The sequence below is a fragment of the Acomys russatus genome, chromosome 25 (genome assembly GCF_903995435.1).
Source record: "Acomys russatus chromosome 25, mAcoRus1.1, whole genome shotgun sequence".
NCBI classification, from domain to species: domain Eukaryota; kingdom Metazoa; phylum Chordata; class Mammalia; order Rodentia; family Muridae; genus Acomys; species Acomys russatus.
The window spans coordinates 31,404,374-31,427,122 of NC_067161.1; the positions used below are offsets into that span (position 1 = coordinate 31,404,374).

The following is a 22,749-nucleotide window of genomic DNA, read 5'->3' on the forward strand; positions in this document are numbered from 1 at the left end:
GTCAAGTGTATTCAGCCTAAGAAAGGCCCGGGGCCACCAAGGCCTCACAGCTCGGCTTCATTCTTTCATTGCCTGAGGCCACTGCCTTTCCTTCCAGTTCTCAAGGTGAACACTAGGTAGGCTGAGCTGTGCTCCTCACTGTGAAAGAACAAGAGATGCCTCTGTTGGGGAGAAGGCATCACCAATGCTGAAGACTCTTGGAAAGGGTCACTCTCACCTCCACTGCTTTCTGTGAGGAAAGCTTTCTACAGAAACCCTAGCCGTGCTGCTTTCCACCCAGGCAGTAACCATTAAACCTAAGACGCAGCGATAAATCGGGTTTCTGTGTGCAGCCCTGGCCGTCCTGTAACTCACTCTGTAGACCAGGCTGGCCTTGACCTCATAGAGATCTGCCTGTCTCTGTCTTCCAAGTGCTGGGATTAAAGGTGTGTGCACCACCACCACCTGGGGAGAAATTTCACTTATGATCATGTACCTTCACCAGACCTGGAAGCAGGGCCTGAAGTCAGGGCACTGAGAAAATGGAAGGAAATAAAGCCTGGTAGCAGGCAGGGACACCTTCCCAGAGCCAGATACTAGTACCCCAGTAGCCTTTTAAAGAGAGAAGCAGAGCAGATTTTTTGTTGTTGTTGTTTTGTTTTTCCGAGACAGGGTTTCTCTGTGTTGCCTTGCCTGTCCTGTACTCACTTTGTAGACCAGGTGGCCTCGAACTTACATCAGTCCACCTTCCTCCACCTCCCAAGTAGAGCAGATTTTGAGCATTATTTATTTAGTTTTTAAAAGAAGATCCAAGACAATAGATTTGTAAACCACTGTTAAATTTTAGCATACAGGTTTCCATAGTGAAAGTCTTGGAGGCCATTTGTGTTGTTTTGAGACAGAGCCTTGGGTAGTCCAGGTCTAATTTGATAAGTAGACAAGGATGAGCTTGACCTTAATTTCCTGTCTCCTTTCTCCCAGTAGTGGTGCTCAAACCCAGAGCTCCATGCATGCTAGGTCAACACTCTTTATTAACCAACTACACTCCCCAGCCTTTCCGAACTAATTGTTAATTCTGTCAAATCTTTGGTTATTCAGTGGGTTTATTTATACTACTGAGCACAAGACTGTCTGCCTTCGTTTGGCAGTGTTTTTTAAATTTCATCTAAAAATATGAAAGCAACCTTCAATCTGTTTCATCTAAAGGCCCTGAAAAGCCATTGAATTGCAATTTAATTTTGATTGTCTCCAAAGCTATTATTACTAGGTCATTCTAATGTATAAACAGTTATGCTTAGGCTGAGTTGGGCAAGGTAAGGCAGGCAACCAGCACTTGGAAAGCTGAGGTAGGAGGAACCTGGCTACATAGTTGAGACCTCACAAAAACAAAAAATCTTTACACATAATGCAAGTAAGTACTAATAGAAATTCAGGAAAAATAGATAATAGTGTGTAATTTTAAGTGATGATTAAAATACTAATAAAGTCTTAAAACTTGTATGGTGCATCTATTTATGTTAGAAATCTGTGACCATGAGTCTAGAAAGGCTAAAAGCCAATATTCTAGGCATTTCTCTCAAAGACAGCAAGCTGACTCAGTGAACTGTAGACTATAGCTGAATGAATTGCCAGCAAATGTGCAATTGAAACAAATCAAGCACAAAGACATTACTTTAACAAGATAATGAAAGGCAGGTGTGGTGGCACACGCCTTTAATCCCAGCACTTGGGAGGCAGAGGCAGGCGGGATTTCTGTGAGTTCAAGACCATCCTGGTCCACAAAGCGAGTCCAAAACAGCCAAGGCTACACAGAGAAATGCTGTCTTGAAAAATAAATAAAGAAATAAAGAAATTAATGTCATTTCCTGATCAAGGAGGCAGTGATACCCAATTTTGGGAATGAAAACATCATTAAACATCATTACAGAGAATGCACAGCAAAAACTGCAAAGAAACGGAGAGGAGAGGAGTGACAAGGGAGGGAAAATGGAAAGCTGTTTGATGGATGTAGAGTTTCAGGTTTGCCGATTAAAAAAATATTGGAGACTCCCTTCACAGTAATACTATATATGTAAAGGTGCTCAAGATACACTAACTTTTGGGGGGGGTTGGTTTTTTGAGACAGGGTTTCTTTGTGTAGCAGCCCTGGCTGTCCTGGACTCACTTTGTAGACCAGGCTGGCCTCGAACTCAGAGATCCGCCTGCCTCTGCCTCCCGAGTGCTGGGATTAAAGGCGTGCGCCACCACGCCCGACTTTTGTCACAATTTTTAAAAAGTAGCTGTGGGGGCTGGAGCAGCAGCTAACAGCACTTCTGTTCATCCAGAGAACCTAAGTTCAGTTCCCAGCACCTATGTCAGGTGCCTGACAACTGCCTATAACTCCAGCTCCAGGGGATCAGACACCCTCTCTGGCATCTTTGGGTACCTGCACTCAATGTGGCATACACTCACACAGACCCGAACACATTAATATAAGATGAAAATCTTTAAAAGTAATAATAAAAGTATTGAAATTTTGTCAATAAATTTTGAAGATTGAGTGTTGATAAGTGCCTTTCCATACAAATATCAAAATTAGTATGATGAGAAATAGGAAATTAAATTCAAAAACATCTAAGTAATACATTGGACTCATAAGTTAAAATCATTCCTCAAAGAAAATCCTAAGGTCTAGAGCAGTGGTTCTCAACCATCCTAATGCTGGGACTCTCTAATAGTTTTTCATGTTATGGCGATTTCTAACCGTAAAATTATTTTCATTGCTACTTCGTAACCATAATAGTGCTAATGTTGTGAATTGTAATGTAAGTATCTGTGTCTTCCAATGGCCTTAGGCAACTTTTGTGAAAGGGGTTGTTTGACCCTCAAAGAGGTTAAGACCCACAGGTTGAGAACCACTGGTCTAGAGGTTTCTACTGGAGAATTCTTTGTAACATTTAAGAAAGGGTAGGAGAAGGAAAACTCCCTAAGTATTTCTGTGATCAGCACAATATCCAGAGTTAAAAGATGAAAAATGGAAAACAGGTTTTGTTTTTTAAGTTTTTTTATTAATTTATTCAGATTACAACCTAATTGTTATCCCATCACTTGTATCCTCCCATTCCTCCCTCCCTCCTGCTTTCACCCTATTCCCCTCCCCTAGGTCTATGACCGAAGGAGACCCCCTCTGCCACTATATGGTCATAGCTATCAAGTCTTATCTTGGTAGTCTGCTTATTCTTTCTCTTAGTGGCACCAGGCCTCACCACCAAGGGGACGTGGTCAAATATGGGCACCAGAGTTCATGTCTGAGTCAGTCCTCACTCTCCACATAACTGTGGAGAATGTGCTGTCCATTGGCTAGATCTTAATAGTTATAAGAGAAAAAACATTTGCTAAAATTCCAAGCTGTTTCTAGAAAGAAAGAATGACCCACAAAAACGTGATTTCCATTGCAAATGAATTTTTGAATATACAGTAGGTAGTAGGGAAATAAGCATGGTAGAGTGTTAGAGCAGACACTTCTGCCATCTGGCAGAGCGACTAGAAAAGCCTGCGCACCAAGTAGTCCACTGGAGTGTCTGACCAGTAGTGAGGGTCCCAGACAAAGCTTCCTCTTCTATGTCAGACTTTCAGTCAGCTCTTCCCACCTCTGGCACTCTCACATTATGGGACAAACAGTAACAAGTCTTATGCTTTGTGCAGAAGCCTGGGAGTCCCTACACACCAGCCCCCTAGCCTGGTCAGGGGCACTGCTTGTACTAACCCTACCCATGTATTCTCCTGTTCCCGATGACATAGCGTCTTCACTCTTAGGCTGTCTTGTTGCTTGCTCTCCTTTCCCTTTCTCAGAAGGAAGGGGCTTCTGTTCTAGACAAGGGGGCGGGGCGTGTGGCAACCCCGCCTCCAGAGCCAGCTTTTCTCTAAGCTTACTTAGGCAGCACATGGCAATTTACTAATAAAACGTTTGTCACAAGTGCCAGATCTCATTTAAAAATGACCACAAGCATCATGCTGAAATCATGCTCCGTCAGGCTGTAAGTAAGGGTACCTGCTGTGAGTCTCCTACCACCCCGTTGGCAGCATTAGCCACTATAGTAAGGCAAGAAAAAGAAATGAAAGGTATAAGTAAAAATAAGAAGAACTGAATTCAAGGCTTACCTCCTATACCTTGAAAGTGCTATTGCAGGCTGTTCAGGATAAGTAAGTTAGACAAGTTAATTGTCAATTGATCAAATCATGGTCCTGTCAATTACTAGTCTACTTATATCACAAGAATCTACATCCTAGGTGTAACAGATAGGTATGATTCTATAGACAGATAAGGTAAAATAGATAAGGTCTTCAAAAACCTCAGAGTCCTACAGAATATGGCATTTAAAGATATTTTTATTGTTTTAAGGATTCTTTGACAATAAGACAGGTTAACTTAGCTGGGTGTGGTGGCCCACACCTTTAATCCCAGCACTTGGGAGGCAGAGGCAGGTAGATCTCTGTGAGTTCGAGGCCAGCCTGGCCTGCAAAGTGAGTCCAGGAAAGTCAAGGCTGCACAGAGATATTCTGTCTGGAAAACAAAACAAAAAACAAAAAAACCAAAACAAAACAAACAAACAAAAAAAAACACCTACCTCAAAAAAGATGATGAACATCAAAGAACCTCCTTATGGAGATGGCTTCAAATGTGGCAAACCAGCCACTGGGCAAAAAGTTCTCATTTTGACCACTGACAGAATTCTGCCTAAAAACAGGCAAGCTTGGATGCAGGCAGAGTTGATGGCCAAACTCTGCTAAGACAGGGTAAGCAAGTCCTCAGTAGTTCCTGCCTCACACATAGGTCTGTCAGATAGTTTGACCAGAAGGCTGAAGATGATGCTCCAACATTATAGAAAGTTATGGGTGACTGTTGAGGCAGCAAACTGTCTCTGTCACTTTTTTTCACTTTGGAAGCTACTAACCCGCGCTTCCGATTTACTCAGATAATTAATTTTATTCCTTCTCAAGTCTCTGATGGGGTTGAAGACCAAATAGGTTAGTTTCACAATTAAGCTTAGTTGTTTAGGGGCTAAAATGTTTTTAGGTCTAGATAGGTGTTTTAAGTTGATAGAGATGAAATATGAGAGATACTGATTTACATTCAGAATTTTAGACTCACCAAGATAGGAAAATGTTTTCTTTCTTTTGGGGGGGGTTGTTTTGCTTTGTTTTGGTTTTGGTTTTTTTCGAGAGAGGGTTTCTTTGTGTATCCTTGGCTGTCCTAGAACTCATTCTGTAGACCAGGCTGGCCTTGAACTCACAGCAGTCCGCCTGCCTCTGCCTCTCAAGTGCTGGGATTAAAGGCGTGCACCACCAACACCTGGCTGGAAAATGTTTTCTTTAAGATTGCCAAATACAAATAGCCAAATCACTATGAGTGTAACATTAATATAATTCCTGATTGTTTCTTGGTTCTTCTTGCTCTATGTAGTTTATTTTATATATGTATACTAATATATGTGTATATGTAAATATATATTAAAATATTAATAAAAATTTAATAAAAAGAACTAAATTACCACCATCCACAGACAACTTAAGGAGAAAAATCCCATGAAGCCTACAAACCAACTCAAAATAAATAAGCAAATTTAGCCAAAGCAGTTACACTTCAGTACTCAGCCAGGCCCAGTGCCATGAACAGGCTGAGGAAGGAAGGAAGGTCGTCTGACTCAGCAGCACTGTCCCCAGTCAGCAAAATCCTGTCTTTTTAAAATAATATACCAAAAATAAGCAATTAAAAATGAAAATTTCAAAAAGATACTGCTTACAAGAGTATCAAGTAATCTGGGCATGGTGGCACATGCCTTTAATCCCAGTACTTAGGAGGCAAATCACTGTAAATTCAAGGCCAGCCTGGTCTACAAAGCCAATCAGAATACACGATGTCGGGAAATGATTTCTGAAAAATATATCCTTCCCTAAAGACTCACTCAGAATAAAGACTTCCAGGCCTAGTAGGGTAACCCTGTAACCTCAGCACTCAGGGCTGTGGTGGGAAGGTCCCAGGTTCAAGGGAGAGTCTGGACATGGTTTTCCTCAAGGAAAATAGAGAAGGAATTGTGATGGGGGGGTCACTAGAAGGGTTGCAGGGTGCTGATAGCATTCTCTCTCTTTCTTTCTTTTGTTTGTTTTTTGTTTTAGAGACAGAGTTTTTCTGTGTAGCCTTGGCTGTCCTGAGGCATATGCCACCATGCCCAGCCATTCTGTTTCTTGATGTCTGGCATGTTCCATCTTTGTGGGATTCCTAAGGCTTGCACTTTCCTCAATAACATCATGTCTCTGTAATGACAGCAACAAAATCAAGAAAAGAGTCAAGAATACTCTTTACTTCCTTGACAAAAGCAGCCTCATGCCTCTCTCTCTCTCTGTCTCCCTATCTATCTCTATCTGAAAAGTGCTAGTGTGCATGTGTGTTCTAAAGGAAGCCAGTTTACAGATACAGGTCAGTGAGCTAAGTGTGGACATTCTTAGTTTCTACCCTTATTAGGGGCTACGGATTGAACTCAAGGCCTCGGCATAATAAGCATGTGATCTACCACTGTTCCCTCTTTTGACCAGCCAGGGAGGGGGGCAGGTCAAATGGTGTCAGCTAACCCTACCAGAAATTTCATTTCTGATATCTTTAGCTCTTCCTGCAGAACAAAAACATTTATATTTACCACTTTAAAACATGGTATACTGCCAGCCGTGGTGGCGCATGCCTTTAAACCCAGCACTTGAAAGGCAGAGGCAAGCCTGCTCTACAGAGTCCAGGACAAGCCAAGGCTACACAGAGAAACCCTGTCTTGGGAAAAACAAAACAAAAAAACATTGTATATTACTTAATACTGTTAGATAACTCATGTTGAATTGGAAACCAAGACTCAGTTGTCAGAAAACAAGTAATTCATTTTGGGACAGTTTTGAGGTTCACTGCACACTGACCACTCAGACAGCAGATGCAGATAGATGGAAGTTTATTGAATGCTTGGCAAAGTCTGACCAGTCAGGGACACAGTCTGGATTCAGGTACCAAGATTGTGAAGCTGAGCTGTTCTCAGAGTGAGTTTGGTTTTTTTGTTTTGTTTTTGTTTTTGTTTTGAGACAGGGTTTCTCTGTGTAGCCTTGGCTGTCCTGGACTCACTTTGTAGACCAGGCTGACCTTGAACTCACAGCGATCCTCCTGCCTCTGCCTCCCGAGTGCTGGGATTGAAGGCATGCGCCACCACTGCCCTGTCTCAGAGTGAGTTTTTAAAGGAAAATACCATAACCAAGCAGGAAGAATCAATTTTCCTCCAGGTACATTGTATCTAGGTAGCTAGACAAAGCATTTTAAGCTGATTGGCTGGGATTTAGGGTAGGGGAGCTTTTGGGGACTTTACGTTTATCTGTAACTCAAGCAGGAGATGCACTTATCATCCACTGTCTCATTCTAAGCAGCAAGTATTGAATTAAAAGCAAAAGCAGAGCCTTAGCATTTGAACTCAATTTCACATTATGGTCAAAATGGAGACTAAAGATAAAATGCCTTCAGCTATACTAATGACAAAAGCAGGAATTAGCAGAGGACCTACAGTTACGCTAAAAACTAAAGTAAGTCTCAACAGAGGGCTGTAGTTATGTAAAAAGTTAAAGCAGGTCTCAACAATCTGACTCTCAGAGGGCTACTTTGTACAAACAGCGAGCATGTTTGAATTTATCCTGGTTTTTAAAATACAAATTTTGTTTTGGATTTTTGAGACAAGATTTTTCTGTGTGGTTCTGGCTGTCCTGGACTCACTTTGTAGACCAGGTTGGCCTTGAATTCACAGAGATCCACCTGCCTCTCCCTCCTGAGTATTGGGATTAAAGTCGTGCACCACCATGCCTGTCAAGTGCTAGGGTTCTTTAAAGGCGTGAGCCATCTGCTTTTGTTTTTTGAACTATTAAAACAAAACACATCAAGATCCAAGCTATTCATCAAAATGTTTTGAAAATACTTTTTTTTCCTGGTTTTTCGAGACAGGGTTTCTCTGTGTAGCCTTGGTTGGCTTGAATTCACTTTATAGACCAGGTTGGTCTCGGACTCACAGTAAAAAAAGAAAAAAGACTGGACATAGTGGCCCACACCTTTAATCCCAGCACTCAAGAGGCAGAGGCAGAGGCAGGTGGATCTCTGTGAGTTTTGAGGCCAGCCTGGTCTACAAAGTGAGTCCAGAACAGCCAAGGCTACACAGAGAGACCCTGTAACGAAGAAGATGATCTGAGGAGTGGTTCCATGGTGGAGCCCTGGTCTACTGTACACAGTACCCTGTGTTCCAGACCCAGCATTTACCCACCAAAAGAGATAGAATTGCTGACAAAAGCATGAAAAGATGCCTGACATTTGCAAAGGGCGAATTAAAGCTACAAGGAGAGGAACTAGAAAGATGACCCAGCAGCTCAAAGCACTTGCTGCTCCTACGGAGGACACAGGTTTGGTTTGGTTCATGGCATCCACATGGCAACTCAGAGCCATCTGTAACTGCAATTCCAGAGGATCTGGTGCCTTTGACCTCCATGGATACCAGGCACATACATTATCCACATACATACATGCAAGCAAAACACTCACACGCACAAAATGAAAACAGAATCTTAAAAACTAAGAGGAGAAAAGCTGAGTGTGGTGGCACACGCCTTTAATCCCAGCACTCGGGAGGCACAGGCAGGTGGATCGCTGTGAGTTTGAGGCCGGTGTGGTCTACAAAGCGAGTCCAGGACAGCCAAGGCTACACAGAGAAACCCTGTCTTGGGAAAAAAAAGTAAAATAAACAAAACTAAGAGGAGAGAGCTGGGTGGGGTGGTGCCTCTCATCCCAGTACTTGATAGGTGTAAGCAGAGTTCTGGCTACCTCAGCTACACAGCAAGTTCCAAGCCAGCTTCGGCTACCCGAGACTGTCTAAAAGGAAGGGAGGGAGGAACAAAATAAGGGAGAAAAAACATTTCAAAAAGATATCACTTAACTCTAAAAGGATGTAAAAGTTGCTTTTATTCGCCTGTGGTAATTGTTGTCTTCAAGGTTTACTGCCTCTGTCGCTATCCTAGGCCTAGTCTTGGAAGCTTCTAGCCTCAGTACAGTATTATCTAGGCCTAGAATGTTTTCATCCTCTTAGGCTTAGTGCTAAATAAGCTCACCATTTCTAGTTCTTTCTGTCTTTCCGGACTCTGGCTGGCTGGCTTAACTCAGCTGTTCCAGCTCAAACTCTTCTCCAAGTTGACTGATTCAGACTGGCTTCTCTCAGCTTCTGACTGAATTGCTCTGCTTGGCCACATACTAACTTTGGCAATATGTTCTAATCTTCTGGCTCATTCTGTCTTCACCTGTGTCTAGCTTGTCCTCCCTCCTTCCTTGACCCCCCGCCGCCTTCTCTCTACATCCTGTCTCTGTACAACTGTCCCAGTAAAACTACCTTCTCTCTCTCTGTCTGTCTGTCTCTCTCTCTCTCTCTCTCTCTCTCTCTCTCTCTCTCTCTCCCTCTCTCTCTCTCTCCCCCCCCCCTCTCTCTCTCTGCACTGCTCCATCTTCACTCATCTCCCTGTCCTCTTCTCGTGAGAGTTGGACATATCCTATTCTGTCAAATCTTTCTCTCATTCATCACGCATTCCTTTCAAACATAGATGCTTCCTTCCATAAACTAACTTTACCTTCATTGTTTGGGATTAAACGTGTGTCCTAAGGGAATGTCTGTATTCCAGCCAGAGTAGCCATGTTGCTGGATTAAAATTCCTCTACAGAAAGACTAAGATTTAAAAGACTGACACATCGCCGGGCAGTGGTGGCGCGCGCCTTTAATCCCAGCACTCGGGAGGCAGAGGCAGGAGGATCGCTGTGAGTTCAAGGCCAGCCTGGTCTACAAAGCGAGTCCAGGACAGTAAGGGCTATACAGAGAAACCCTGTCTCAAAAAACAAAAAAAAAAAGACTGACACATCATTGTGGAGAGGCACCGGCATTTTCACACACCCCTCAAAGTGCCATAAAACAGCACAACCACTTTGCATAAAACAACCTGGGAGCCCCTTAAAAAGTTAAGCATAAGCCGGGCGTAGTGGTGCACGCCTGTAATCCTAGCACTCAGGAGGCAGAGGCAGGAAGATCGCTGTGAGTTCGAAGCCAGCCTGGTCTACAAAAGCAAGTCCAGGACTGCCGGGACTGTTACACAGAGAAACTCTGTCTTGAAAAACCTAAAAAATATAATAATAATAATAATAATAATAATAATAATAATAATAATAATAATAATAATAATAATAATAATAATAATAATAATATAATGATAATAATAATAAGTTAAGCATAGATCTACCCAAGTGTTCCACTCCTAGGTGTTTAACCCAAGAGACATCAAATCATATATTCACACATAGCTTGTGTGTAAACATTCATAGCAACTTTCAGTGATTCAACATTCTAGAAGGATGCAAGGCAACTTGTTGCCATGATGATAGGAGTAGGATGGGAAGAGAGGAAGGGATTGCTAAAAGATTTCGGGACACTTTGGCATGTATAGGACATGTTCATGTGCCAGGCGCGGTGGCACATGCCTTTAATCCTGTTTCAGAAAAATAAACAAACAAACAAACAAAACCCATGAAGGATATGTTCATGTTCTATATCTAGCTAGGTTGGTAGGCATATGTGTAAGACCTCTGTTTTGGTTTTTTTTATTTGTTTTATTTCTGTGTGTGTGAGGGAGTCTATGCCAATGTGTGCTGGTGAGGATGTTTGTGCAGACACAGGCCAGAAGAGAGCATCCATCCCCTTGGCACTGGAGTTACAGGTGTTAGGGGAAGCCTGGCTTGTTGTGTGGGTGCTGGGATCTGAACTCTGGTCCGCATGATTGAGGTAATCGCTGAGCCATATCTCTACCCCCTACAGAAACTCTCCAAGTTGTAAGTTTTACTAATGTTCATTTTACTTGACTTCCGTCTTACCTTAATAAAGTCACAGCAACAAAACAGGGCAATGCAGAAAAGAAAACAGGAATGTGGCTTAGTTCTGAGCAGCGCAAACAGTCAAATAATATGAGCACTGGATGTGTTAAACTATCAAAAAATAACTGTTTGTGGGAGGGGGAGGGGATAGAGATAGAAAAAATAATCCTAAAGTTCCTTGGTGGGAATTCAATAAAGTCTATGAGTGAAAGAGTTTGAGTCTCAAAGTCAGTACCTTTGGGCTGGTAAGATGACGCAGAGGTACAGGCACCTGGCACCAAGCTGGATGACCTGGATTTCAATTCCTAGGACCCACTTGGTGGAATCCACTCCTGGAAGCTGTCTTCTGATCTCTACTCTGGCTGAGTGGCATGCAAGCACCACCCCCAATGCCCACACAAAATAAGTTGTGTGGTCTTTTGTTTTGTTTTGTTTTGGTTTGGTTTTGGCTTTTCAAGACAGGGTTTCTCTGTGCAGCCTTGGCTGTCCTGGACTCCCTTTGTAGACCAGGCTGGCCTCGAACTCACAGCGATCCACCTGCCTCTGCCTCCTGAGTGCTGGGATTAGAGGCATGCACCACCACATGTGGCTCAAAATAAGTTTTTTTTTTTTTTTTAAGAGAAAAAGGTATGTTATTTAAAGCACAAGTTCTACAAGAGTCACTAAAAATTACACACTGTGAAAAAATGAAGTTGGAGATTGCTCCCTTTAGAACATATGGTGCCAGCTGGTCCTCTCAGCTGCTGAGGAGGTTCCGGCAGGGGGAGTGCAAATTCAAGGCCTCCCTGGAAACCGTAATTAGGCCCTGTCTCAAAGACAAGAAGTGACTGGGATAGAGCCTTCACTTAGGCCCTCAGCTCAGTCCCTGGTATGGAGTAGGGAGAGGTCCTGCCTGAGATCAGCTGGAACCCAGGCCGGGAACCCAGCAATTGGGAGGCAGAGGAAGGTGGATCTCTGAGTTGGAGTCCAGCCCAGCCTACAGAGCAATTTCCAGGACAGCCATGAATACACTCAAAAACACTGACTTGAAAAAGAAAAAGAAAAAAAAAAACAGAAACAAAACCTTAGATTTAGTTAGTAATTAACCAAACCGTGTAAAGGTATAGCCTTAATATATATTAATACTTTTTCAGTTGTGTGGGGTGCTTGCATGTGTGGGCAGATGTGCAGGAGAGTGTATTAGGAGGCCAAAGGTCAGAGTGGTGGTGTTCCTTACTAGCCATCCACCTTGTTAGAGCAGGGTCGTTCCTTTGACCGGAAAGTCAATTGTTAGGCTAGACAGGCTGGCCAGGGAGCCCCAGGATCTCTTATCTCTGCCTTCCCAGGGTTGGGATTACACTCAGAGTTTTTTGTGTGTAGATTGTGTTCGTGGAACTAGAGCCCTGAGTCTCGAGAGCACTACTGCCTGTTGAACCCTAAGTTAAAACTTTCATTTTAAAATTTGCTGTATTACAGGCCAGGCGTGGTGGCGCACGCCTTTAATCCCAGCATTCGGGAGGCAGAGGCAGGTGGATTGATGTGAGTTTGAGGCCAGCCTGGTCTATAAAATGAGTCCAGGACAGCCAAAGCTACATAGAGAAACCTTGTCTCGAAAAAAAAAAAAAATTTTTTTTTTTGTTTTATTACATTTGACTTAGCCTGTGTGTTCGTCGTGCACATGACTGCCATAACACATGTGCAGAGTTCTGAGGACAACTTACAGGCATCAGTTTTCTGCTTCTGCCATGTGGGTCCTAGATAGCCAAGCTGAGTCCTCAGGCTTGGCAACAAATGCTTTTAGCATATGTGTTGTAAGATCCTCAGAGCTCACCACCTGGCATTCCCAGGTCTTCCCAGCTGCTGGAGTGCTTCTTCATATGATTGTGTCCCTGAGAAGTCCTCAGATTTGTCTTTTCCAGAGTGTCAGGCAGCTTTTGTTCTGAAGTGACGAGTTCCAGGGATCCTAACAGGAACGTACATATTTTGAAAGATCTATTTTTTAAAATTTATTTATTTTTATTTTATGTGCACTGGTGTTTTGCCTGCATGCCTGTCTGTGTGAGAGTGTCAGATCTTGGAGTTACAGATGGTTGTGAGCTGTCATGTGGATGCTGGGAATTGAACCCACATCCTCCGGAAGAGCAGTCAGTGCTCTTAACCACTGAGCCATCTCTCCAGCCCTTGAAAGGACTTTTAAAGCATGCATTTACTTTTGGTTTATGCATATGAGTGATTGTATATATGTAGGTATACCACGTGTGCCACGCCCATGAAAGCCAGAGGCAGAGGCAGGCGGATCGCTGTGAGTTCGAGGCCAGCCTGGCCTACAATGCAAGTCCAGGACAGCCAAGGATACACAGAGAAACCCTGTCTCAAAAAAACCAAAAACCAAAACAAAAAAACAATGACAACAAAAAAAAAGGTCAGTCAGTCATGCTTGCAAGGTACAGAGGCAGCACCATGGAGTAGGGCTGGTCCAGCATTTCAGAGGCCCTGCATTCCAGCCCCAGCCCTGAGAGACATAATGCTTACATTGTTTTCAATCTAGTGATAGGAGGCCACAACAAAGGAAACCCTTGAGAAAATGGGGTGCTTCAAAGCCGGTCAGCATCCCCCTCCAAAGCCCTGCGGACCCAGGCTAAGGCCACACTAAGTCTGTTTTTCTTGTCCCTTCTTCAGGTGGCCACTTCTTTCACCGGAACTCCCTGTCGCCTCGTAGCCTGGTGTACGAAAGTGAATTCTCCACAATCGAACCTTCTTTGGACATGTACGATGAGAACAAAACCTGATTTTTTTTTAAATGGGCTCCTGGGGGTCCTCTCCTTTTGAGATTTGATTTATGGTCACCTTTCTTATTTTGTATTCCTCTGTCATCGTCCGTTTTGGAAGAATGGCAGTGCCTCTGGGCGCAAAGTTGGAGTTCAGGGTTGAACGGCAGAGTTCCCCCAAGGTGAGGTTTGAAGACAGCGTTATTGCCCAGGTGAGCCTCATGGTACTGAACACCCACCCAGAGCCTACCACTGAGCATGGGCACCTCTTGAGCCTTGCTGTTACCAGAGAAGAGGTGGGGCCAGGGGTTAATGGTGCGTTTGTTGCCAAGTGTGTCCGTGTCCCCAAATAGTCACAAGCTGTTCTGTGTCAGGATGGCGTTGGGGTTTTGTATAATACAGTTTGTGGTCCTCACATGCACAAGAAAGCTTGCAGATAAAAAGTCCCACCAGTGCAGAGTACAAGTCATGGCTGCTCGGCCTGCTTCCCTCTGTCCCGCCCCTCACTGTATTTCCTGGTAAAAGGCCTCTACCCACAAGGAGTCCTTTAAGAGAAGCTTCCTTGCCCTTTCCCCCTCTGAAACTCTGACCACCTGTTGTCGCTCCAGAGCTTGAGGGACATAGGCATGGGACCAGAGTCCACTCTCATGGCATCAGTCATCTGCTTTGTCGCTTTCCAGCATCTGTGACGACCATGACGTAAGATGACAAGTATTTGCATAGACACTAGACATGGAAGGCATCTATCTCCGCTGTCTGAGGTATATATGGGGAGGTGGCACCAGGAGGAGCCTAGCACAATGACTACCGGGGACAAGGTTAACAGTCATCAACACCAGATGGTTTTGAATGTTTCATTGGGACGTGCAAACCAACATCCTACTATTAAATACCAAATGGGGGACAGCTTCCGTCTTGATTGTCCAATCCAGTGCCATCTACCAGCCTCAACACTGACATGAAGAAACACTGGAGTACTGGCTGTAGGACTAGAGGACGCTGTAAGAGCATGGTGGACACTGGAGACGTATGTGTTCTTCCCACGCTCCTGGAATGACATCAAGCTAACATATGAGAAACTTGTGACCTGCAGTGTGGGACCAGGATCAGCAAACTACCTGTTTTCTGCAGAAGGTTGTGCCATGGTCAGCCTGCTTCTTACCAGGGCTGTGAAGGTGTCCAGACCCTTGTTAGGAGAATGCAGCTCCAGTGTGTCTGTGTGTGTGTGTGTGTGTGTGTGTGTGTGTGTGAGAGAGAGAGAGAGAGAGAAAGAGAGAGAGAGAGAGAGAACAGAGCAGGCAGAGGGGAAGGCTCCCACCCTGTCAGTTTTATTGGTTCTATGGGTCCATGAGTTTGAGGCACACACATGCCATCATCACATATGTGGCTTCTTCTCTTTCATAGCATCCTGTTTCATGTCACTAAGATTCCCTCAGATGCCCCTGTGCCTGAAACAGACCCACAGAGAACCTGAGCATGGATAGCCTGTAAGAATATGGCGGCAGGGTGAGCCCCACTTTGCTTGACTACTTTGAGGCTGGAACAGGGCTGACCTCTAAGGTCGTAACTGCTTTTGCTCTTTACTGCTTACCAAGGGCTTTTGTCTTTCTTTTTTATAGTCTTTGTACTATAAAAATATTTTTTATAAAGTTTCAATAGATTATTACCATTCTGAAAGACAGGTTCTCAGCAGAGCATTTCAACAGGCGATGAGACTGCAGGGTCAAGGCTTAGGTGGACGTGTTTGGTGTGCAGACCAGAAAGATGCTGCAATTGCTGTGTTGTCTGTAGCTTGGCCTTGTCTTCTTCATAACCAAAACTCAGATCCCAGTCAATCTTTTTTTTTTCCAGGTCTCAAGTGTCTTAGTTGAGAGGCACATACATTAATTTCCACTCTAGACAGTTTACTAAAAAAAGGACTGGAATTACTTGGGGGGGCAGGGGCAGATTTAAATTGAGTCCTCTAAAATCTACCGAGACTGTGTGTTTGAATCCCTGGAAATTCTGGGGCACGTGTCCATTGTAAACAACCAAGGAGGCAGCTCTTATGAAGGGATTTACTCAGAATAGAGCTCCAGATGCCAGGTTGACCCCCTTTCCTGAAAATTGGGGCCATCTTCACCTCAGCTCCAGAATGTGCCCCGTCTTTGTCCGGAAGGACACTGGCTTCTTTGTTCAAGGCACATGCTTTGGGAGAACAAAGGATAACTGCTTCCTAGCAAGAGCTATGACAAGGGGATGCCCCATGATGCCACCCTGGTCCCCAGGTGGAGCTGGGTGCAGGACCATTCCTGGCATATATCACTGAACACATGCCCCTCAGGATCCACAGCCACAGGCAGCATTCGCTGCAAAATGGCCTGCAAAGGCTTAAGCTTTTGAGATTCTTAGCTCCCTTGAGGAGGGGCCACTCTGGTCCTGTTACTTCAGGGAGAAAGGAGAGCTGGCTGACCTGGACATCCAGGTGTAAGTTCTCCGAGGGTCTCCAGAAGTAATGAGTATGTCCATCCATGGCCCCATCTTTGCTCCCCTCTTAGGAAAACAGGCTCTACCATGCACAGTTTCAAACTCCTCCCAAGGCCCACTAAGCCCGGCTTTTGAATCAGCCTCCCATCTCCTGGCTCCTCTTGCCGTTCCCTCGGAGGAACATCTATAAGGCACATCCCTGCATGCCACTCCTTCATGAGCGCAAGCTTGTGCTTCCCCTCTGCCCCATGCATGACAGCACCGAATGCCAGAAGATGAGGTCAGAAAGGCATAAACAACAGATTACTAATTGCCATATCCTAAGGCCTTAGAAGCCTCCCTGGTTTTGTTACCCCTCACATCCAGGTTTTCACTGCTCTACTCACTAAATGACACCAAACCCACACGTTCTTCTGCTGTTAGCCTTTGCTGTTGGGGACCTCATTCTGTACAAGAAAACAAGACTGATTTCACATCAGGAGGCCTCCTGACAAGAAGTCACGGCTCATAAGTGTCAGGAAAGGAAATTGCCAAATTTAAAACTGTGGCCATTTAGAAGGGAAAGGCAAGACCACAGAGTTAATTTTGTCAACAGCCTTTTGTTTTGTGTTTTTTCTTTTTTTGGTTTTTCAAGACAGGGTTTCCCCTGTGTAGCCCTGGCTGTTCCAGAACTCACTCTGTAGACCAGAACTCACAGATCCACCTACCCCTGCCTCTCTAGTGCTGGTTTTAAAGGCATGTGCCACCATGCCTAGCCTGTTGACAGACTTCGTATGAAGTTCTCACTGTGTGTCTGACTTGTGCACTTGAAGTTAAGGTGGAGCAGTCATGAAGGCTTAGGGGGCTGGGGTGCATCTCAGTGGTCAAGCATATTTGTCCTGAAAACTGGCATGTTGGCTTGAAGAGACAGTACCCAGGGCATAGGTGCAGGGGGCAGCAGTGATGCCTGCTGAGTCTGGGTAAAGGGCCATGAGGAGGAACAGGGGTAAGGCAAGCGCCTTGGGCTAAAGCTGGCATCTCTCCTTTGGGGGCAGGAGAAGTTCCTGAGCCTGTTTAGGAAAATAACACTGTGAGCTGCAAGCTGTATGAGAGGCAGAGTGCAGATGGGCCCTGCAGGGGGCTGGCATGCTAGCGGTTGGCCTGGGACCAAGGGACCCCGGACTGAACTGACTACACATAGGAAAACAAGGGGGGTTGTGAGACAGAAGTAGAAGCCAGATTTCTAATCTCAGTGATTGGGTGAATATTAGTGGGGCTCAAAAGAGCCCATAAAACCCAGCCCTGACATCATCTCTACATGATCACAGTCCCTGGCAGGCTCTGCATCTTCCCCTCCCCAACCCTGTGCAGAGGCAGATGCCCTAGGCACACAGGCTCACCCTGGCAGAGGTGGACCCTCAACTCTAGTGATGGTGTCAGCCAGAGAGAAACTGGCCTAGGGAAGATTGCTCGAGATGTACAGCACCCAGAAAAGGCTGAGTATAAAAATGTATAAAATGTATAAAAGTGATTGCACATGACTTCCCCATTCAAGAAAGGTGGACCTGCCTGCTCTCACTCTCCAGTGTTCAGAATGGGAGGTCTGTGCACTTAAACGCAACCTTTGTCCCTCTCTAAGGAAGTGTAAGGAGGTGAGACTAAGGGGACCGTCCTGACGCAGCTTGAAACACATGCCTTTCTGCCCAGATCCAGATGGGAGAGGGCAGTGCATACAGAAGAAGGAGTTTTGCTTTGTTTGGCCTCTATAAGTGCATCATCCCAAAACATGAGCACAGCCCTTCCAGTTAACCTGTCTGGAAAAGGGGGGAGTGTTTAAGATGCTTGGGTATGGTTGATATCACTGCTACACTGGCAGTGTCTTACAGGCTGAAGTATTGTGGGGCCAGGAAAAGACCAGAAAGGGTGTCGGGAGAGGACCAAGATGCCAATACCTGTAGCACAGGACTCTGCTTGCCTGGTGGTCGGTCCCTGGAAACAGCAGGAAAAGCAAAGCAGAGGGGTAAGCTGCTCTTGCAGACTCCTTGCCTCTGACTGGCTGGCCCCTTGGCCCTCTGCAGATCACAGTACTCACAGGTCACATCAGCCTCCTGGAGCCTGCACATCAGGGCTGAAGTTTGTGGTCAGGAGACCCCCTTACAGTCAAGGAACCCCTTAGGGCTCTAGCAGGGTTCATAGCTTGCCCTCTTCTTTATGGGTGATCCCAGAAAACCGACCTTTGATGAAGACAGGCCAGGCGGGCCCCAGCAGGCCTGGGATAAAAGCAGTCACCTGTGTTTTCCAGAACTGTGACCCCACCGGCCTGTAGTGACTGCAGAGGCAGAGGGAGCTGTCAGCCTCAGCTGCTAAAAGAATGACATTTCTACATTACAGACATGGTTCTGAGGGCCCTAAAATGGGCCTGTGGGGGGCTGTCTGTCCCCTTGATTGTCCTCCTGCAGTCCTCCTAGGCTTAAGACAATTTGTTTTTCCTGCTTTCTCTACTCTAACTTGAGGAAGGAAGAAAAAAGGTGTGGCAAAGGACAGAATAACCTTTGAACTTTGTGCAACCCACATATTGACCTTTCAGGAGGATTCATTGTGGGCAGAGTAATTTGGCCTCCGCCCGAGGATCGCCCAGCTTCTTCCTATTGACTCTTTGGGACAGGTGTGAGGAGGCTGAGACACCACCTCACAGCCTAAAATGAATGATCTTTCTCGGAAGCATTGGCCCATGGCGAAAGCTGAAGATGGAGTCCCCACTCAGCAAACTGCCCTCGTTCCCCTCCTGAGGAAAGGCCGAGCTACCAACATCATTGTACACCCCTCCTGTCATGGACCCTCCACTCCTTCACCTTCCAGTGTCCCCAGAATATTTGATGCTGATGTTTCCCTCCAGTCTCCTCAACTCCACTTGCTGGCCAGGTGCGCGCAGGGGAAGGGACATGTTGGCCACCCACAAACCCCCTCCCTGATTCGACCCATTGGCGACAGTTAACATTGTACTGAGCTACATTTTTACAGTTTTAACCCAACAGAACATGAAGTCTGACCTGCTTTTGGAATTACCCTTTATCCACAACTAAGTCTAAATGTATTTACATTATGATATTAAAGGACCTTTCTAATGACTGGAAGGCAACGAACCAAGATATTTGTTCTAAAAAAAATGTGAAAGGGTTGGGTAAAATGTGACATTACAAGCCATATTTTTCCCTTCAGGTAAGCAAGCTGCACCTGCCAACTGCCACCCACGCTTTATGCCTCAGTCACCAGAAATGGCCTCATTCTACACTGAAACCTTTTAGAGGCAGCCACACTGACACATGTCCCCTCCTTAGCAGCCCTGGCTGGCTTGCTGACCCAGCTAGAAGACAGCTCTCTTGTCTGGTGCTTGGGGTAGAATCTTGTATCGTCAGCCTAGCATGGGGAGTGAGATGGACTTTTGAGTGGCCATACCTCATCCAAGGAAACTGGACCAGTGTTGTTTACAGAAACAGTAGAGTCCAACCTGGGAAGAGATATGGGTGTGGGGTGGAGAAACCATTGTCTCGTAGTCATATGCTGCCCCTCTAGAAGGAGAGAAACCAGTTCAAACTCCAGACCCCCATGTGTCTTTTACACTCATAGGAAACACGGAAGTCACCCCTTTCATATCTGGGTTATTCAAAGAGCCCCACTCACCCCAGGATCCTGCTGACTATGCACACTGCAGTGAATGGCATACAAAACTATTTTTCTAACCTAAGCACAGGTAACTTGGGGTAAGGAAGCTCAGAATACGCCTCAGGCAGATGGCAAGGTGGGGCACCTCAAGGGATAAGAGGGAAACTATGCATTTGAATTTCTTTCACCAGTGGATAGTTTGTGCCAAAAAGAGCACACATCAAGTATTCAAGAAGCAAAATTGCCCGTTAGCTTAACTTGGGACTCTCTGTAGGGGTTACTGACAAGAACGCAGACAACGGCAAGCACAGTGTAAGCTGATTTCTTGACAGTCAGAGCTGTCAACCCCTGGAAATGGGCAGCACAACTCCCCACATGGTTGATGTAAGTATAAATCAGTAATGAAATTGTCAGGCATGTACCTCTATGCCATAGTGTACACCTGTATGTGTGGAGTTTGCTAATATAACCGTTTCAATAAAACTCTATTGAAAAAGCTGTTTGTGTCTCGTGGAATACTGGTTGCAGGTGACAAAAAGCACAAACTGGCTAAAGGGGAGATGGTAGGAGATGCAAATCCAAGCCAGAATGAAACCACTTCACATGCTCCAGAAACGGCTAGACAGGTGTGGGGCCAAGGCAAACTTGAACTCTGACAGTGTCAGAGTTGCACATAAGTATAGCTGCTTTATCTGGTGGTTGCTCAGAAGCCTGGCTCGCAAGCCCAGGGAGCCAGCTCAGTGGTGAAAAGCACTGGCTGCTCTCCCAGTTTCAAGGGATTATTGTTTTTTAAATTATCAGTATGATCAGTATGCCTGGCTAGCAATCAATTAAGACACTGACACTTGTTATATTTTAAAATAGTCTTAGTTAACCTGGGGCAGGGCAGACATTAATCCTCTAAACTACTTCCCATAGTGGGGCAGGCATGGGATCCCTGCCTCAATCCCATGCCATCTGCTTCCAGTAACTTCTATCATGCTACCTCCCATCCATAATCCCAAATACTTGTTAACGTTCTTCATTTGGGCTGAATCTCCATGCATGCCAACATGGAGCCTCCATCTAACCCACGGTGGCCTTCTCCTCCTCAGGTCTTTCTCCTTTCTCCTCAGGGCAGTCTTCTTCCCAGAATTCCTCTCTCTTCTAGCCCCACCATGTCCTTTGCCCTGCCCAGGTGGGATAGCTTTTTATTAAGCAAAAGATGGGTCACAGAGACAGCAAGCAGTCAAAATACATCAGACCATCCCCCAACAGGGGATCCTACTTCCTCTTCTGGCCTCTGAAGGTACCAGGCACTCACGTGGTGCACAGACATACATGCAGGCAAAACACCATACACATAAAAATAAGCAAAATCTAAACATTCTTTTAAGTTAAAAAAAAAAAAAAGTCAAGGCTGGGTGTGGTGGTGCACACCTTTAATCCCTGTACTCAGAAAGCAGAGACAAGTGGATCTCTGTGAGTTCAAGACCAGCCTGGTCCACACAGAGTTCCAGGACAGTCAGGGAGAGAGACAGACAGACAGACACAGAGAAAGAGACAGACACCCAGAGAGAAAGAAGAGTAAGGCTCTTTTTTCTTTTCTTTTTTTTTTTTTTTTTTTTTTTTTTTTTTTTTTTTTTTTTTTGGTGTTTTGAGACAGGGTTTCTCTGAGTAGCCTTGGCTGTCCTGGACTCACTTTGTAGACCAGGCAGGCCTTGAATTTTTTTTTTTTTTTTTTTTTTTACTATTTTATTTATTTTACATAAGAGTGTTTATCTACATGTATACATGCCAGAAGAGGGCATCAGGTTCCAGTAAAGATGGTTGTGAGCCATTATGTGCTCTTACCCACTGAGCCGTCTCTCCAGCCCTCTTAATTCTTAATATTATCTTATTGGTTCTCATCATACCCAAAAGAATTAAAAGCACTTTCATCCAAACTTGTGCACAGGTGCCTGAGAGATGGCTCAGCAGTAAGAACATTTGCTGCTCTTAGGGACTGGAGTTCGGATACCAGATTCGAGGGAAGACCCTTGCCTCAACAAAGTGGGTAGGAAGTGATGGCGGAGAAACTCAGTCCCTTGTCCAACTTCCGCACACATGTGCATGGCCATGCACACCTGCACACAAATATGTCATGTATTTAAACACACATCAAAGCTGTACACAGTGCTGATGATAGCATTATTATCACAATAATATTAGCCAGGATAATCATTATCAGCCAGGAGACTGAAATGTCCATCGACTGTGTAGCCTTGGCTGTCTTGGGCTCACTTTGTAGACCAGACTGGCCTCGAACTCACAACGATCTGCCTGCCTCTGCCTCCCAAATGCTGGGATTAGGCCGTTTCTCCAACTCCCTACTTCCAAATTCTTTTTGAGATATAGATATTTCCTCTCTCTCTCTCTCTCTTTCTCTCTCTCTCTCTTCCCCCTCTCCCCCCTCTCTTTGCAGCCCTGTTTGTCCTGGAACTTGCTATGTAGACCAGGCTGGTCTCAAATTTACAGAGATCCACCTGCCTCTGCCTCCCGAGTCCTGGGGCAAAGGTGTATACTACGATTCCTGGCTTACTTCCAAAATCTTGAGTGTAGAAGTCTCCAAAGAGCACAGAGGCATCGATTTAGGCTCCCAAAATCCTCTTTCATAGTTTGTTATTAGAACACATTATTGTGCTGGACTACAAATCTAGTATGTACAAGGTGATGAGTTTAGTTATGATCTCATCCATGGATCTCATACACATTCCCCCACGTAGGAATATGATGGACAACCAGGCCGACTGACTGACTGCTGGGTACTGTCAGGATAACCTGAGTATGTTGTACTTTAAAGTCTTAGGGGAAGCCATTCTCCATACCTTGAAAGCTGACTGAGTCACAAGCTGCGTTTCAGGAGGCTGTAGTTCACTCTGGCTGCCACCCATTACATCTGCCACACCATTGAATGCCAATGACAGAACCCAACTCAAGGGGCTGTGT

The 22,749-nt window shown here is 45.1% G+C and overlaps 1 protein-coding gene across 1 annotated transcript in view; it reads left to right on the forward strand.

Moving 5' to 3' along the window:
- The window catches only part of Rnf130 (ring finger protein 130), a 103,532-nt gene extending 89,825 nt beyond the window's left edge, over positions 1–13,707 (forward strand). The window contains 1 exon segment of the mRNA XM_051168201.1: positions 13,586–13,707. Coding sequence (XP_051024158.1) covers positions 13,586–13,695 — 110 coding nt within the window. The 3' untranslated portion in view covers positions 13,696–13,707.
- Positions 13,708–22,749: the final 9,042 nt, after the last annotated feature.